Source organism: Lepisma saccharinum, chromosome 17 (assembly GCF_977018435.1).
Source record: "Lepisma saccharinum chromosome 17, izLepSacc3.1, whole genome shotgun sequence".
Taxonomy (NCBI): domain Eukaryota; kingdom Metazoa; phylum Arthropoda; class Insecta; order Zygentoma; family Lepismatidae; genus Lepisma; species Lepisma saccharinum.
The window spans coordinates 58,313,272-58,330,781 of NC_139245.1; the positions used below are offsets into that span (position 1 = coordinate 58,313,272).

General features: G+C 36.8%; 3 protein-coding genes across 3 annotated transcripts in view; 2 read left to right on the forward strand and 1 right to left on the reverse strand.

Moving 5' to 3' along the window:
- Positions 1-2,563: 2,563 nt before the first annotated feature.
- On the forward strand, positions 2,564-3,112 carry LOC146001429 (general transcription factor II-I repeat domain-containing protein 2-like). Its single transcript, XM_083138749.1, has one exon. It carries the CDS (start codon positions 2,564-2,566, stop codon positions 3,110-3,112), a length of 549 nt encoding a protein of 182 aa, XP_082994875.1.
- Positions 3,113-3,241: 129 nt separating this feature from the next.
- LOC146001430 (general transcription factor II-I repeat domain-containing protein 2B-like) lies at positions 3,242-4,171 on the forward strand. The gene has a single exon (XM_083138750.1). The coding sequence runs from the start codon at positions 3,242-3,244 to the stop codon at positions 4,169-4,171; it is 930 nt and encodes a 309-aa protein (XP_082994876.1).
- A 6,369-nt stretch (positions 4,172-10,540) lies between these two features.
- Positions 10,541-17,510, reverse strand: part of LOC146001431 (uncharacterized) — a 79,935-nt gene continuing 72,965 nt past the window's right edge. The window contains exon 3 of the mRNA XM_083138751.1: positions 10,541-10,847. Coding sequence (XP_082994877.1) covers positions 10,541-10,847 — 307 coding nt within the window. The remainder of the gene's footprint in view (positions 10,848-17,510) is intronic.

The window sequence follows — 17,510 nt, forward strand, 5'->3', positions numbered from 1 at the left end:
GGACTCTCAAAGAAAGTGGGGAATCTTCTGATGGAAAATACAGGAAATTTACTACTATTTTCTACATAATGTCGAGATCGGAATGTAGCCAGTAAAAAATGACAACGTATGTCCACATGTCCCACTACTGCTGGGACACTGTCCCACACTCTGGAAATAGGAAATTCACCCAAAAATGATGCTATGCCGTCAGATTACGCTGAGATTGATTTCAGCTAAGTGATACAGAAATCCCCACTAGAGGGTCTGGGAGTGTAGGTCACCTGTTACGTATTAGCGTTGGTGGATACTACATAGAGAGTGTAGTTGACCGTTGTTCTTCGTGTCTGTTCTGTGTGTCTCAGCATGGAGTTTAGTCTAGTGTGTGTGTGTGGTTGAATTGCGCCAAGGTGTATTGTATTGTACGTAGAGTACGTATTCCAGTGTTCTTTCTCGGTTTGCAACAACTGCGTGGACACCTGTGAGACATTACATGGGTGCTAATCACTGTAGTTGTGATCAATCACTCGGAGGGGAAGTTTCCCTCATTGCTGGTCAGTTCTCGAACAGGACAATGGCAGAGAACTCTACCCACGAGCTTGCTGACATTCATCTAGTTTATGGAAAGGCAAACCGAAACAGCCATGAAGCACGGCGTTCGTATTACAAATATTTTCCCAAAGACTTGATGCTCGACTGTGTGAAACTGGATCTCTATTACCCCGTAGGTGGGATTGTGGAAGACCCCGCACTGTGCAATTTGAAGAGGATGTGTTGGACACGATCCGAGACTATCATGGCACCAGCACACATGTCATTGCTCGTACGCGACAAACCTACTGTAGCACAGTGTTTTTCGCGTTCTTCAGAAGGAGGGATTGCACCAATACAAATTGCATAAGGTGCACCACATACTGCCTATGGACTTTCCCCTACGCATGGGTTTCTGCCAATGGTACGTGCAACAAACTCTTGCCATTCCAGATTTCCCAGCATAAGTTGTTTTGTGGACCGATGAGGTAATGTTCACCAGGGACGGCATGTTCAATAGCCACAACAGCCAGGTCTGGGATATGGACAATCTGCATGCAATCATTGTGCGCCATCATCAACATAGGTTTGCAGCGAATGTGTGGTGTGGCGTAGTAGGTGACCACTTGATAGGCCCGTACATTTTACCCTCTACTTTGTGTGGTGGGAAATATCGGGTGTTTCTACATGACGTATTACCTGAACTTTTGGAAAACGTGCCACTGGTTTCAACACGACGGTGCCCCCCGTGCATTTTGACCGGGGAGCCAGGGCATTACTCAATGATATTTCCAGCGATCCTAGGCCACCTCACTCCCCAGACCTCACACCACTGGATTTCTTTGTGTGGGAAGAAATGAAAAGGCTTGTGTATGAAACCCCTGTGGAAAGTGCTGAGGACCTCCTTGCTCATGTTAGTGCTGTTGCTGGGACAATTGGTGACATGCTTCAACGATGCCATCTTTGTCTTGAAGTCAATGGTGGACATTTTCGACATAGTCTCTGAGTATACCGGTGTTTGTGAGCCCCTATCAGCACCGCACAGTGTACTTTAGTAAAAGGTGAGAGTGAAGATGCTGGAGATCACTGTACTACATACCGTCGATCTGCATGTGCAGAGGTTGTGCGCTTCTCAGGGGAATCCCTTCAAGATGTGCTGTGCCTGGAAATGTTACATGCCATTGTGTGCATTTTCTCGCCATTCTCTGTCTTCATTCCTTCCAGGATTACTAACTTTCTTTGGGGAGCTATCTTGTATTATGTACAGCAGGCATGTCAAACACGCGGCCCCCGGGCTGCATGCGGCCCTCGATATATTTTTGTGCGGCCTCTTTGCTATTACCTGTTTTTAAGTAGTAGAACCTTCAGATGTAGTAGTTGCTAAAATATCTATGTTATTATGTAACACGATGTGAAATTTCACAAGTATTCCTCTTGGACAGGATATTCCCGTTGTTAGGTGGAAAAAGGTGGTCGTGTTGCATTATTGGGGTGCTTGACGAATGTAGTGATTGCCAGTTGTTCCGAGTCCAAGGCTAAGTCGTCTGCCTGTGCAGTTTTCCCTCCGGAATCTAGAATAACGGGAGGGTTGAAGGGAAAGGGGAAGAAGCTACCTTCGCCCGAAAACCTATTACCGCGTCTTATAGTCTGCGCGACTCACCCCTCCTTTGCCTCTCCCGCATATTTGCTACCCTCTGTCGGTTCCATTTTCCAAGAAGTTTGGGTCTATTCGGTTTGCTTTGTTTGTGCTACCAACAATGTCTTTGTCGAAACCAAGTGGTAGTAAACGAAAAATTTCTGATGAACATCGTAGTTTTCAAGAGAAATGGGAGTTGGAGTACTTTTGTTGTGAAATGAAAGATAAAATTGTTTGCTTGGTGTGCAGATCAACCATTAGTGTACCGAAGTTATATAATGTCAAACGTCATTATGAGCAACACAGAGTTACATTGTTTGCTTGGTGTGCAGATCAACCATTAGTGTACCGAAGTTATATAATGTCAAACATCATTATGAGCAACACAGAGCTACATACAACCAATACGACGGATTAATGAGGCAAGACAAGCTGAGAGAGTTGATGGCAGGATTAAAACAACAACAAGGTATGTTTACTAACGTAGCTCAAGAAAGCGAAGCTGCGGTATGCGCAAGCTATGCATTGTCGGAGTTGATAGTTAGCTCAAAACCTTTTGCCGAAGGCGAGTTTATTAAACGGTGCTTGGTAAAAGCTGCTGAAATAGTTAATCCAGCAAGTGTAAAAGCTTTTCAAGGCATTTCACTATCCCGCAACACGGTTGCTGAAAGAGTAACCGAACTGGCCTGTGATTTGAGTGATCAAATTAAAACAAAAGTGTCAAATTTCATTGCTTATTCTATTGCTTGTGACGAGAGTACAGATATCGGTGGTGTAGCTCACTTAGCTGTGTTTCTTCGTGCTTGTGATGAGGAGTTCAACATTTTCGAGGAGCTATTGGACATTGTACCGTTGCATGACAGTACTACCGGTGAGGATATATTTATTGCTGTTCCTGAACTTCTGCGGAAGTATGATTTACCTCTGTCAAAGTTATCCTGTGTAGCTACGGATGGTGCCCCTTGAATGACGGGAAAAAACAATGGTTTTGTGACAAAACTGCAAAACGAATTTCGTGAAACCTGCGATAAACACATGTTCCTTCATGTGCATTGCATCATTCACCAAGAGGTCTTGTGTTCAAAAGTAATCAACATGGAAAGTGTGATGAAGCCTGTGAAAAAAGCTATCAACTTCATAAGATCCCGTGGCTTAAACCAGCGACAATTTTCTGCTTTCCTAGCAGATTTAGAAAGCGAATATTCTGGAGTGCCGTACTACACAGAAGTGCGCTGGCTATCGTGTTCTATGGTTCTTGAAAGATTCTGGAACTTGAAAGATGAAATATGTCAATTTTTGGAAATGAAAGAACAAGATAATAGCCTTTTTTCGCAACCAACATGGTTACAAGATCTTTCCTTTCATGTTGATATAACGAAACACTTGTCAGATTTAAATTTGAAACTGCAAGGAAAAGATCAATTAATCACCAACATGAATGATCAAGTCAAAACATTCGAGCGTAAGTTATTGCTTTGGGAAAAACAGTTAAGAAACGAAGACTTGACACACTTTCCAACTTGTTCTAAATACAGATCAAGTTCAAAGGACCCTGTTTTGTACAAAAAGTACGCCGAAAAAATTCAGCTTTTGAATACTGAATTCGGGAAAAGGTTCCACGATGTTCGTTCTTTCGAAGACGAGATCTCCTTGTTTTCAGCCCTGTTTATGACTGACGTAGAAAAAGTGGCAGCACATTTGCAGATGGAAGTAATTGAAATTCAGTGCGACTCAACTTTGAAACAAAAGTACAGCGAAGTGGGTATCCCTGACTTTTACAAGTACTTGCCTGCATGTTTTCCAGAAGCCCGCAAAGCGTGTGAAATAATTTCCATGTTCGGTAGCACTTACCAGTGTGAAAAACTTTTCTCACTCGTGAAAGGAAACAAGTCACCAACGAGATCCGGATTATCAGACGTTCATCTTAGCTGTGTTCTGAAAGTAGCTGCTTTAAATAAGATGTCTCCTGATATTGATAAGTTGGTGGCAGAAAAAAGATGCCAGCTGTCAGGCAAGAAGCAATGATCAAGTTTCAATGAATGATCAATATATTTATTAAGTGTTATGTTAGTCATTCTTTAAAATAAAGTATTAAAGAAATAATTATTCTTTTCCTTGCGGCCCGCCCTATCGAACACTACTGACTATTTGGCCCAGTTCAGATTTTGAGTTTGACATGCCTGATGTACAGCCTGACGACAGGTGGCTATTGTTTAACTTTTGTTTTTCATACTGCAAAGTAGTGTGGCAACATTAGGGGATTGAAAACTTTTTTTCCTGTATTTTTTTCCATTTGGGATGGTGTCCCAGCAGTAGTGGGACATGCGACAAATTGGTTTCTTTTCTTCTTCGTACCGCAATGTGAACCGTGTCCAGTTATTTCCCTATTTCCCAAGTTTTGAACCATATCCCAGCAGTAGTGGGACATGTGGACGTACATCCTCATTTTTTTAATGGCTACATTCCTATCTCAACATTATGTAGAAAATAGTAGTAAATTTCCTGTATTTTCCCTCAGGGGATTCCCCACTTTCTTTGAGAGTCCCTTTGCACAATTTACACTGGGCCTGAATTGCTGCACCATAGTATTCGTCAGGTACGACTTTCTTTGTATTATTTAAATCCTTCATTGATATCTTTCTTCCTTCTTGAGTTATTGAGCTTTAAACATGGTGTGAGGCGATTTTCGCATGCATGTCACTCAAAAACAGTGCCGATTTCCACATATTTTCACATGGCATTGTTTCATTGTTTTTCCTTGTAATGAATTTTTGTGATTTCCTTCGAATATCAAAATGTATTACACTCGTTTGGTGAAGCTTTTCGATTTTTGATCTAGTTCTGTGAATTGCCACCAGATGGCACCTTTGCTTGCCTTTTAACGTCTCTCTTGGATACTAACTTTGCACGTCGATAGTTAACTGTTTTTTCCTACCCAAACTTGGCCGGGAACATAGAGACTGGGAACAACACGCTGCAACAGCTGCTCGTTCGTGCCTACATGTTAACGTGTACAATCCGTTAATTTGCTGAGGAAGAAGTCGCATAAATGCGCGTGCATCTAAATACATTGTTAGCAGGATATAGACGTTTACGATGAAAGAAATAGGCTTGTGGTAAACCAAAATTGCCTAAGAATACAGGTACGTTAAAAATTTATTCTTATTTGAACTCAGTGATAATTGGAAGAGTGCAAAATAGTGCAACATAATGCTTCGTTACCTTGTTCTTTCGCACGATATAAATGCTAAGCAAATAGACTGAATTGTAGCTAAATTATTGCGTGCCGTTGTTCCCACGAACTATCGAAACATTCTCTCAAGTGTTAAAATCTAAAAATTCTGCGAAGAGTACAACGCGTAATATATAATTGCATGCATGTGTCTTATTCTAAAAAAGAAAAAGAAATAACGAGCAAAGTTTGAAAGCAAATGCATGAGAAAATATCCGGGGGTTTGTCAAACATTTTGAAACTTTGTGTGAAGCTTACATAACAAATATGTGCAGGCAGTATGACGTAGTTCAACACAGCAAAGCTTTCTTAACCTAAATTTACGATTAACCCCATTAATCACCTCTAAGTAGCACTAATGAGTATTTCATATAAATATAATTGTTGATATGAGTAAATGTATATTTGTTGTTCACGATAGACATGAATTATGAAGTGCAATTGTTACGAGAACATTCTAGTCTTTGTAACGTAGAATGCAAATATTCTAGTAATTAATTTAATTGTCAGCGACATGTACATAAATTTGAGTCCGCGCATGTTTTGCATTTTGTGATGTTTGAATATGATGCTGTTTAATGTGATATGAATATACAAAAGATTAAAATATGCAAGAATGGTAAATGAAATTGTCCCTACTAAGGGATTCAAATGCATGTTAAAAAGTGGTTAAGTATTTTTGTAAAAATTTGAAACAACGACTACGTAAAATAAAACGTGCATGTTATGCATTTTGTGATGTTTGAATATGATGCTGTTTAATGTGATATGAATATACAAAAGATTAAAATATGCAAGAATGGTAAATGAAATTGTCCCTACTAAGGGATTCAAATGCATGTTAAAAAGTGGTTAAGTATTTTTGTAAAAATTTGAAACAACGACTACGTAAAATAAAACGTGCATGTTATGCATTTTGTGATGTTTGAATATGATGCTGTTTAATGTGATATGAATATACAAAAGATTAAAATATGCAAGAATGGTAAATTAAATTGTCCCTACTGAGCAATTCAAATGCACGTTAAAAAGTGGTTAAGTATTTTTGTAAAAATCTGAAACAACGACTACATAAAATAAAACGTGTTGTTCTTGTTAATGAAATTCTGTTCTCTTATTTGAAAAGCAACATAAAAGATGTTTGAGTACATCAGTAGTTGGTTGCAGGTAGTAATTATGCATGTTCTTAGGCTTAATTATGCATATAGTGCTTTCTCTGAGTGGCAATTAGTTACTCACGCACCACATGCAACAAAACTGGTTCATTAAGTGGTGCTTGTGTCCCTTCGTTTGCCGAGACATATTTCTGTGTATGAATACGATGCACACACGCTTATTTTAGAGAATAAGCATAGAGTGATACACAAAATGAAAGTTTCTTATAACATAGAAAGACAATAAGAAGTTTTTGTACTTTTAGGTATACGTTTAAAGTATCTTCGATCTGTGTGAGAGGCAGGTTTTTGGGTCTGTCCCTTTGTTTGTGCATCCTTTCTTTGTTCTTACTTGCATATCCTTACAAAGCTTGACTCGACCCAAGTTTCATTGGCTTTGTTAAGAAGTAAGATACATTTTTGTGATTTGCTTGTCTTACTTTCTGAACCGATTTCCACCTTGGCCCCCTTGTACCAGTTTCCTATTTTCCTACTTTTTGGGATAGGTTAGTAAACTGAGCAGAACATCACAAGCACCTCCCAAGCATTGTAACAGGTATTTTGCAACACCCTGTATAAATAACTACAAGAGACAATGGATTACCTTTGCGAAACCTTTCTGATCAGAGAGATAAATTACCTTGTCCAGCAACTGTAAAATTAAAAACAACAAATTTGGATATTTTCTAAGGTTGAAATAACGTAAATTTAAATATGTACAAGTCGTATCCGAACATTCTTTTCTCTAAATATCAAGCCAAAACTCTAATTTTTGTTATGTTGGAATCTCTAATATTTTACCTGGATGCTTTAAATTTCATGAATTATATCGGGAATATACTTGTCACAAGGTAGACTCACGTTACGTCTGAATGGTGTAAGCGATGCAACTGACCACAAACCCTTCGAAATGCTCTTACATAGCAATTTCATTGAAGCAAAACATTCTTGAAGGTAATTATACACTCACCGACATCACTCTAACAAAAGAAGCACACCACCGAGATCTAGGTATCCTCATAGATTCTAAACTAACTTTCGATAATCACATATCAACAATCACAAAAAAGGCAATGCGTATGCTAGGCTTACTTTACAGATTCACCGAAATCCGTAACCCGAAAGCACTTTCCATTTATTTCAAAACTTTTGTGTCCCCCATTCAAGAATACTGTTCACCAATCTGGAACATGGCTGCCCCTTCTCATACCTCCAAGATCGACGTGTTCTAACATTTTTCCTCTCCATCGTTCGATATAGAGTGCCGGCCTTGAGACACCTACCTTATCTGCTTATAAACGTAAACATAAATACTCCAGAATCACGTAGATACGTTGCAGATATGAAATTACTACATAAGATAATTAATGGAAACCTAAGATGCAGCATCCCACTCCACGAACTCTCCCTCAGAGTGCCCAGACATAAAACACGGAGCAAGGAAACTTTCCACACTGCAACTCCAAGACTCTCAGTCATTCAATGTTCACTATTTCATAGGCTACCAAATGAGTTCAATGTAATCTCAAACCAAACCGATATATTCAGTTCATATCCATCTTTTATCACCAACATAGAAAAAACTGTATATAAGTAATGCTTTTGTGAAACACATCTGTTTACCTTGGAACTGTCTCGACTTGTTTATGTTTATATTTATATTTTGTTAATTTTATTTTATCTTGTTTCGTGTGTTCATTTTAACACTAGTGTACTGTTTTACTGTTGCTTCTTTCCGGTTTAAAATGGCTTCTGCTGTACTGGAAATTTCAATAAATAAATAAATGTCTTAACAGGCACGAGGTCGAGTTTATATACGTTTGGTTGGCCCTTCTTTAAAAGCTTGAGTTTTAACAGCTAAAACGCCCGCCTTATCCCTGAACGTTCGAAACACGAAGAAAGAACACAGTGCTACATAGTTTCTATACATGAATATATGAACCTAAAAATGCATAACAAATTGAGATACACTTATCACATATACATATTTTTATACACGTAATTACCTAATTAATTAACATATTAATAAATATTTCAATAAGAAAAAAAACAGTTTCCTGACACGGGGGTACCATATTTTTTACCATATTTTTTTTTACCATATAATGTAATAATGTATTTTAACATGTAATGTAATACTTGTCCACAAGTTTAAAAAAATATTCCATTATACCAACTGCATTTGTTATGGATTTGTGCATGTGCTTCCAAAGTTATTAATGCAAAATTCAAAAATAAGGAAACCTACTACAAGCTTGAAAATAAACAACTAGTATTTAAACATTCTTGAAAGATAATAAAACTAAAAAAAATCAAATTGTTGCAGACACAGAAAGAACTTTAATGTGGAGGTCAGCAACCACCACCTCCAGAAGCAGGAACTCTCTCATTATATGACTGACATCTGCTGTAGCTTTCCCTTTATCACTTCTTCAAGATTTCCTCCCATTCTCATTGTATTTTACTGACTTTCAAACATTTTATGTTCTCTTCCAGCTCTGGTCAGTTATACAACTCCCTCGCAATTCCTTCAATCATCACAACTATATAGCGCAGTGGTAGCATCGTTGCCTTACAATCAAGGAATCCCGGGTTCGATATCTGGTGGAAACTGTAGGTCCAGTCCCAATTAGCCTTACTGTGCATAAAGCGGACTTAAAACACCAAGTCAACCAACCAACCAACCATCACAACTATAATTCCAGATTGTGAGAATTCATGAAACACGATTCAGCAAATTATTATACAATTTAAAAGAAACACACTAGTTGTAAAATATACTTTGTACAAGGTGCTTATAATGCTATATGCCTAACATCAACTAAATTCCTTGACTTTTAAAAGTTGTCCAAGTGTTCCAGGTAGCTGGAAACACTGTAACATATCTCTTTATGATCTGTTGCATGATGGACACAGAAAAGCTTTCTATCCACCATCAATTCTTGAATGCTTTATGGGAACATTTTGCATGAAAACTTCTTATCACATCTTGAACACACTTAGAGGTTAATTTATACCTTCTGTGGAGATGATTTGTTACACATTAAACAGACAAAAGGCTTTCCAAAACTATGAGCTGTTGAATGTTCACAAACACACATGAACTATGTAAATGATTTCATTGGTGTTGAACAAAGAAACGGTCTCTATTCAATATGAATTCTTGAATGTCTTGTAAGACAATACTTCTTTGTAAAAGACTTCTTACATGTTGAACACACAAAAGGCTGTTCAATACTATGAATTTTTGAATGTTCATTAAGATAGGTCAACTCTCGAAATAACTTGCCACATGTTGAACACAGAAAAGGTTTTTCCCCACTATGAATTTTTGAATGTCTTTTAAGAACTTCCTGGTATGTAAATGATTTGTGACACGTTGAACATATGTAGGGTTTCTCTCCACTATGAATTCTTAAATGTGCTATAAGAACTTCCTTGGATGTAAATGCTTTGTTACACGTTGAACACACACATGGCTTCTCACCAGTATGAATTCTTGAATGTCTTCTAAGATTTCTCTCTCGTGCAAATGATTTGTTACACTGTGAACAAACAAAAGGTTTATCAAAGCTCTGAATGGTTGAACACAGAAAGAGTTCCTCATCATTATGAATTTTTGAATGTCCCCTAAGATCATCCTTCTCAACACTATGAAGTTTGGAATGTTGTTGAAGATAAGGCAACAATTTAAAAGACTTGCCGCATGTTGGACACAGGAAGGATTTCTCTCCACTATGAATTCCTAAATGTCTAATAAGATCTGTCTTATATACAAATGATTTGTTGCATGTTGAGCACATGTATGGCTTCTCTCCAGTACGTACTTTTAAATGTTTTCTAAGATATGCATTCTGTGAAAATGATTTGTTACAAGTTGAACACACGAAAAGCTTTGCCTCAATACTATGAATTTGTAAATGTTGTTTAACACATGCCAACTGTCCAAAAGATTTGCCACATGTTGGACACAGAAATGGTTTCTCTCCACTATGAATTCTTAAATGTCTAATAATGTTTAATGTCTGACTTATACGCAAATGGTTTGTTACATGTTGAGCACACATATGGCTTTTCCTCAGTATGCACTCTTAAATGTTTTCTAAGATATGTATTCTGTGCAAATGATTTGTTACAAGTTGAACACACATAGGACTTCTCCACAGCATGAATTTTTAAATGTCTTCTAAGATCTTCATTCTGTGCAAGCGATTTCTTACAAGATGAACGAACAAAAGACTTTTCTGAATACATATCACTATCCGTACATTCTTGTTGCAAGTCACTTCTAACGAATGTGTGGCACAGTGATAACCTAGAAGAACATATATGTCATTAAACGCAATTTATCAACAGGATATTTCAGAAAAAGTCCAGTTCTTTCACTAAGATTACATAACATTCCAAAATTTTCTCAATAAATATTGCCTAACACAAACTCTGACACAACAAAACCTATCAATGGTCATTCTTAAGTAGTAATGTTATCTGTGAACCACAAAATTATTTCAAGTACTCAGATATGCTTATAAATTTGCCATATTTTCCAAAAGAAAAGGTGTTCTTTCAGTAGAAGGCAATGTTAATATTTTAATAATAATATCTTTGAACAATTTGTTCAGATCAGGATAATTCGTTGTTAAAATGAAAGGATTGTATTTAGATTATCCAGATAATTACTCTTGTACACATGGCTCTCACTGACTGAAAACTGTTGAATTTTCCTATTCCCTACCTGGTCTTCGTTTTGCTCCAATGGGTCAGGGGTTTTCAGAAATCAAAAATTAAAACAAATTAAAATTTCCAGTGTTCCTTAATAACACACAAATAATTTAAAATAAAATTTTCGGACAGAATTTAACACTAGATAATTATTCAGATTTGTCTTTCAAGTCATATGATGGAGAGATTCTATTTTTGATCTGACCTATCGTACTTGTGTGAATAGTTCAGATTCATTTTTTGGTACATGAGTGGTAGTTACATGATGCATAAATGTTGCAGACTTCTGCAAAAAAGGATTATTGATCTTACTTCGGTGTGAAACATGCTAATAAATGGTGACTGAGAGCGTTAAGTGCATGACTTTCATCTCGCCATGGAACTTCAAGGGTTCTAGTCATGGTCAGTTCATTGGTGTTGTTTCTCGTGTGGCAATTTATCAATGTCATCCAATCATTATTCATGGTCACTGTTGTGATAATCTAAAGGTGCCAGAAAAGTAACAATAAATAACAAAAAATATGAATACACAATCAGTGAGCCCCTATTATGTATTCTTCATGTATTGTAAGGCAGTGGGTTTACAACAAACAAACCCCATTGGTATTGGTCTCCTAGTGGCACAACGTAAACATTTATCTTACGCTTATTTTGCACTAAACATTGCAGTAAATTATGCATGTGTGGCCATGAATAAAGTTGTTCTACTCAGAGCCCTTGGTGCCAACATAGAGGCATTAGCATAGTGGCTATAGAGGCCATGAGAAAGCGAATGATGATGAAGAAAATAGTTCAAATTTTCACCATCAACTGAAAATGAAATGCCAGAATAACAAACATAAATAAGGCATGCAAAATTTTATCTTTAGTTTGTTGGTACAGAAGTTTTCAATATGCATTCTGTCAACATGTATTGCTCTTTGGAAGCATAAGTCAACATGATGAATGATTCAACAGTAGGATATTATTCACTGTACACTACATTTCAGTTTGACATTTCAACTTGGTGCACAAACTTTCAAGTATTTCTTTTCATCAGCATCCACTTTAGATGGTATCCAATGATTACAAAATAGTTCTCCCTCCTTCTACCATTATTTTATTGTTTAATTATGCTGGGCCCATTTAGGCAATAGGGAATGAACACTGGGGATGTTTTCAGCAGGAAATTTAAAATCAAAAGTTAAAAAAAACACTAACAATATCTCGGTAACTACTAATGCTAGAAGTACAAATTATAGCATTTTTTTTTTTTAAGTAGTCTAGGCTACAAGTCTATGCCAATCATTCCCAATTTTCATTTACCAAATATCAGAAGAAGAAGAAGAAGGAAGTTCAAAATTCTAATTGTTGACACGAAATTTGAAATTCGCCAGACCCCTACACAGGCAATGCCAGGATGTTGAGGGTTCAAAACTGCACCTTGCATATTGCCTGATATATCTTCTATTGTTGTAGCAAGAATTGCGCATTTGCTGTTCACACTTTCGGGGGAAAAATTGTAATATAAAAAGCTATGCTATGAAAATTTAAAATTCTTTACGGTTTTCAACCAAAATATATATCTTGATAACTACTAACTGGAGAGAAGAACATTATAATAATGTAAAGTCTGTGCTTGTTTTCTGTGGGAAATTTAAATTTCAGTATTGTTTTCGAAAAAATCTACATGCATGTCAGAACTATGTACAACAGTATTACATATGTGTAATAAATCATATAAATTACTCATTACTTTGCTTCTCAAGTCACAGGAGCTTAACACAAGTACCACTAGCATGTTAATTCATTTAAACCTGATTTTTGGGTGATGGTGCCAAGTATCGATTGCCAGTATGATATAAAAAGACACAAGATGGTGTATGTAATCTCATAATCAATCTTTATGGAACTGATGAAGAGAACGAATTCAATATCGATTCTTCTATATTTTTAGTCATGATATTTTACAAATGTGTTTAGTTTGCTGCAAAATTACAATACTACCGACTTGACAATGCATTCTGAAACCAAAATATAATTTTAAAAAAATGCCATGTTCCAACTTGCCCGGTGTGTCTTAATTCAGTGATGTTGAAAGATTATGTATACGCAACTTCTCACTAGATACATCAAGCCATGGCCGCGTAATTTTCCTTTTGTTAAATTTTTCATGACTTAGGCAAAATCTCAAGGCAACTTGCCGCTACACTACTACTGCCTTGTTCTTGCAAATTTTCAGAACTGATACTTTGTCAACACAGTCTACTGCCACTAGCATTATCAAATGTTGTTTGTTTTTATGGCAGGTTCCTAACATTCATTGCAGTGTCTGGAACTCATAATGTTCACTTTTTTCACTAACATTCCAGTTTTACAAAGAAATGTTCATTGTTCTTAAAAAAACACACACATTGTTATTAAAAACATTATTTCATAAAGAGCTATCATGCTCGCGTCATGTAGCCATGTACGCTATCTTTACGTACTGTTGTTCCACTCATACAAATACAGACATTCTGTGGTGACAAGTTTGTCACGTGACAACTCATGTCTAACTTTCACATGGGTGGTATTTTCTGGGCAAACTCTCTGGAAAAAAAGGTAAGAGGGGAGGTGGTCTTCGACCCTAGCCACTTGTTTGACAGGAATAGAGGAGCGCTTGAGACCACATCTGTTTTCTCCAATTGGAACTTCCATTTATCTGACAGAAAAGTGCTGTAATTGAATGGCGAATTGGGGAAAAGTAACTAAATTGCCAATAATCTTTGTTTCCCCCCATGCATAAAATTTATAAAAACTGAAGGGGGACACAAGTATCCAGTAAGGGGGAATTTTCCCCCATCCCCCCCTGAGTATACCAGATACATTTTCAATGCATTTCTTCAAAGAAGATTTGTTTTCTTTTACGTACTTACTAAGCACACACAACAGAACAGGCTGCCATTTCCTTTTTAAACTGATGATTATTTAGAAATATTTTCATTTGTTATGAAATTTTCAATTGGTAATGTGTATATACAATAGGAAGATTTTGTGAAAGATGAAGAAAAGAAAAAAATACGAAATCTGACAAGGGACTTGTTCTTGATGAACGGTTAAATTTTGAAAACAACCGAAGAAAAAAAAAGAGGTCCAAAATACACAAAATGGGAAAAGAACATACAGATTGAAGGAAAAAGTTAAAGGTTTAAGATCTGGTTGAGAGAAAGATAATGTATTCTTAATAAAATTGGAAAGAAAAATAACATGTCATTATCTGGATTAGAGACTACAAAGAAAAAATGGAAGAATGTTTCAGTATAAAGAATTTCAAAGAAAGCTCTCAAAATTCTTTAACTAAAATAAAGAACGAGGTGAAGAATAGAAATTAAAGCAGTATCCATCCATCTGTGTTCTCGTTCTCTCTCTCTCTCTCTCTCTCTCTCTCTCTCTCTATCTCTCTCTCTCTCTCTCTCTCTCTCTCTATCTCTCTCTGTGTGTGTGTGTATGTATGTACATTGCAAACCAAAAAAAATTTAATACAGTGCCCATAGTATCAGGTATAAACTTGTAATTTCTCTCACAAAAGTATCATACTTGCAAGTGAGATAGAAAATTTCGGAAATTTATTTTAAAATCCAACAATTTAGACGGACTTACTAGCGTGAATTTAACTCGAAATTAGACAAATTTATACTCAAAACTTTAATAACCACAAAAATTATAGGAAATAGGTAATGGGAAAATATTTTCCCTGGTCGGGAAATAAATTACAGATGTAGAGGTCTTGAAGAAAATGTAGAGAGGGGGGGGGGGGATTTTCCTTCCTTTACACCATTGGTACCAGGTATAATTTAATAGCTATTACTAATTACAATTAGTAATTGAACTGTTCCAATCCCTTTGTTGGCTACACAAAAAATAATTAAAAAGGACTAATTTTCAAAGATGTATATAGTACACAAAAACTACAGTAATATATATAGACCCTGTTAAAAATGTAAACATAAACATTGGTGACGGTCTTGCCTGGTTCCACCTGAACTTCCGGTTTAGGCCAGTCCCTGTTGTTTCCAATACAGAAACCGCGGCATACGAAGTAAGATATGAGCACTTGTTTTCATCAGTTGTGCGATGATAATCATTTGCTAAAGTTTTACAATGAAGGAGTGGACTTGTTGAATATTTTGGATGATCAACTGCAGGGCAGATTAATAAAAATCGTGTCTTTGTGGCCGCCAGTTGTACATGCAGACATATAACATGGGCAGTACACGCACAACGAACTCAAAATGTACAAAAGTTTAGATACATTCAATTATTTTGTAATTGGAAAAGTGAGGGAAATAGAATGCTAGTATTTGCATTACTCATTACTTCTGCAGATTTGTTGGGAAAGATTCACTTCAGCGTACATCATAACAATATCACCAGTTTTTAAGTACATGTGTCTTCAAGTTCGCCTTGGCGCCTAAGGGATTTAGGTAAACCCTACGATAAGACATGACATGCCACTTTTGCTTGCACGAATTTAATTCAAACAGTAAGGGAGAATTCACTCCGAAGCAACATGCGACATGTGTCGCTTGGGAACGAGTCAATCAGCAGCAACGTTTCACAGCGTAGTGGCATGTGAGGTCCAGGGTGGCTACAAACAAGCAGAAATGAAATTCCCTGACTTTTCCAGGTTTTCCAGGACAATTACAAACTAAACTAAATCGATGTTTTTGCAAATGGAAATAATAAACTCATACAGATCCACGTATGGTCTTGCTAAGTACCAATATTATCTTCTATTAAAATGATTTAATTTCTCTATTCTCTCTATGATTTGAATTCAAACTGCAAAATAATGAATTTGGAAAATTATTACAATTCACAAGCTAGGGAAGGATTATGGAATTTTGTCATACGCAGTAAGTGTAAAATAAAATACTTGATAATTTTTAAAGTTATGACTAAATGAGATAAGAGTGAAGAGTGATTGATTAAGAAATACAATTAGTAATTTATCAGTCTCCTTATACATTCTCGATATTATATGTTGATATTTCCACTGAGGTTTGGAACCCTCTGCTTGCAAGAACCATGAGTGCGGACTCATTTTTCAATGCATAAAGCTACCTCTCTCTTCTCTGTAAAGCAAACAACTTAACTCTTGCATATAAGTGAAACAACTGAATCGAAAAAAAGAAAGTGTCATATTTCCTTACATTATCGATGGGATTTCTGCTTCAGTACAGTATATCAAAGTGAAGTGCTGTGAAATTGACAACATGCAGTTATACCATTAATGCTGACGAAAAGGGTATGTAAGTATTAGAAATTTAACGCAAGGAATTTATAGAATTGCATTGTATATGTACCTCATTTAGCTAACCAACACATTAAAACAGGGACACTCTAATAATAAAAGCTTCTGAAAGTTCATATACGAGGGGCATCCTGAAAAAGCTCCAATGGTGCCTATACGCAGCACTAGTGGTCGGAGAGCGACACACACACACATGCAGGCAGGAAGAAGTGGCATGTAGCTGTAAATCTGGTACAGTTGGAATGAAGCCAGTTTAGGACAGTTCTAGGTTAAAGATTGCAGCTCTCATAAAGTCTCCCACCGACTGCCATGTAGCCTACATTGCACGCTCAGAATTTGGCACAGAGCCACCAGCAATCCTGTGAGTTGTGCAGACTGGATGTCGTAAGTGATAGTAAGGTCAGACGATGGCGCAGACAATTCACGGAAGGCCAATCGAATGTACACAACCCCATACAGCTGAGTACACGTTGGCCCTTTGCATCACTTCAGGTGAGAGATCTTAGACCACTCCCTGTACAGCCCTGGCCTTGAATGTACAGACTTTCATCTCTTTGTTTAACTGAAGAGGTTTCTGGCAGGGCAAGGATTTGACAGCTACATTGCGGTAGAGATAGTTCCAGTCTTTGCTGTCAGACACATATACCATGGGCATACAAAATTTAGTGACATGGTACGACACATGCCAGAACAACGGTGGTGATTAGACTAAGCCGAAAATTAGGTTGAGACTCACTGTTACTAATGCAATAAATTACAACTGATATTCTTGTTTCATTTATGCCTAATCGGTAGGGACCTTGATATTTTGTTATTTTTTTTCAAATTGGTGTACATTCTTATTTTTTATTTTTTACTATACGGTGTTATTTTTCCCAAAATTCACAATTTCATTTTAGCGCATTTTCTGGCAAATATCTGAAATTATACCTTCGTGGTGTTTTTAAACTACTGTTTCAAATTGTAAGTCACATGGCTTAC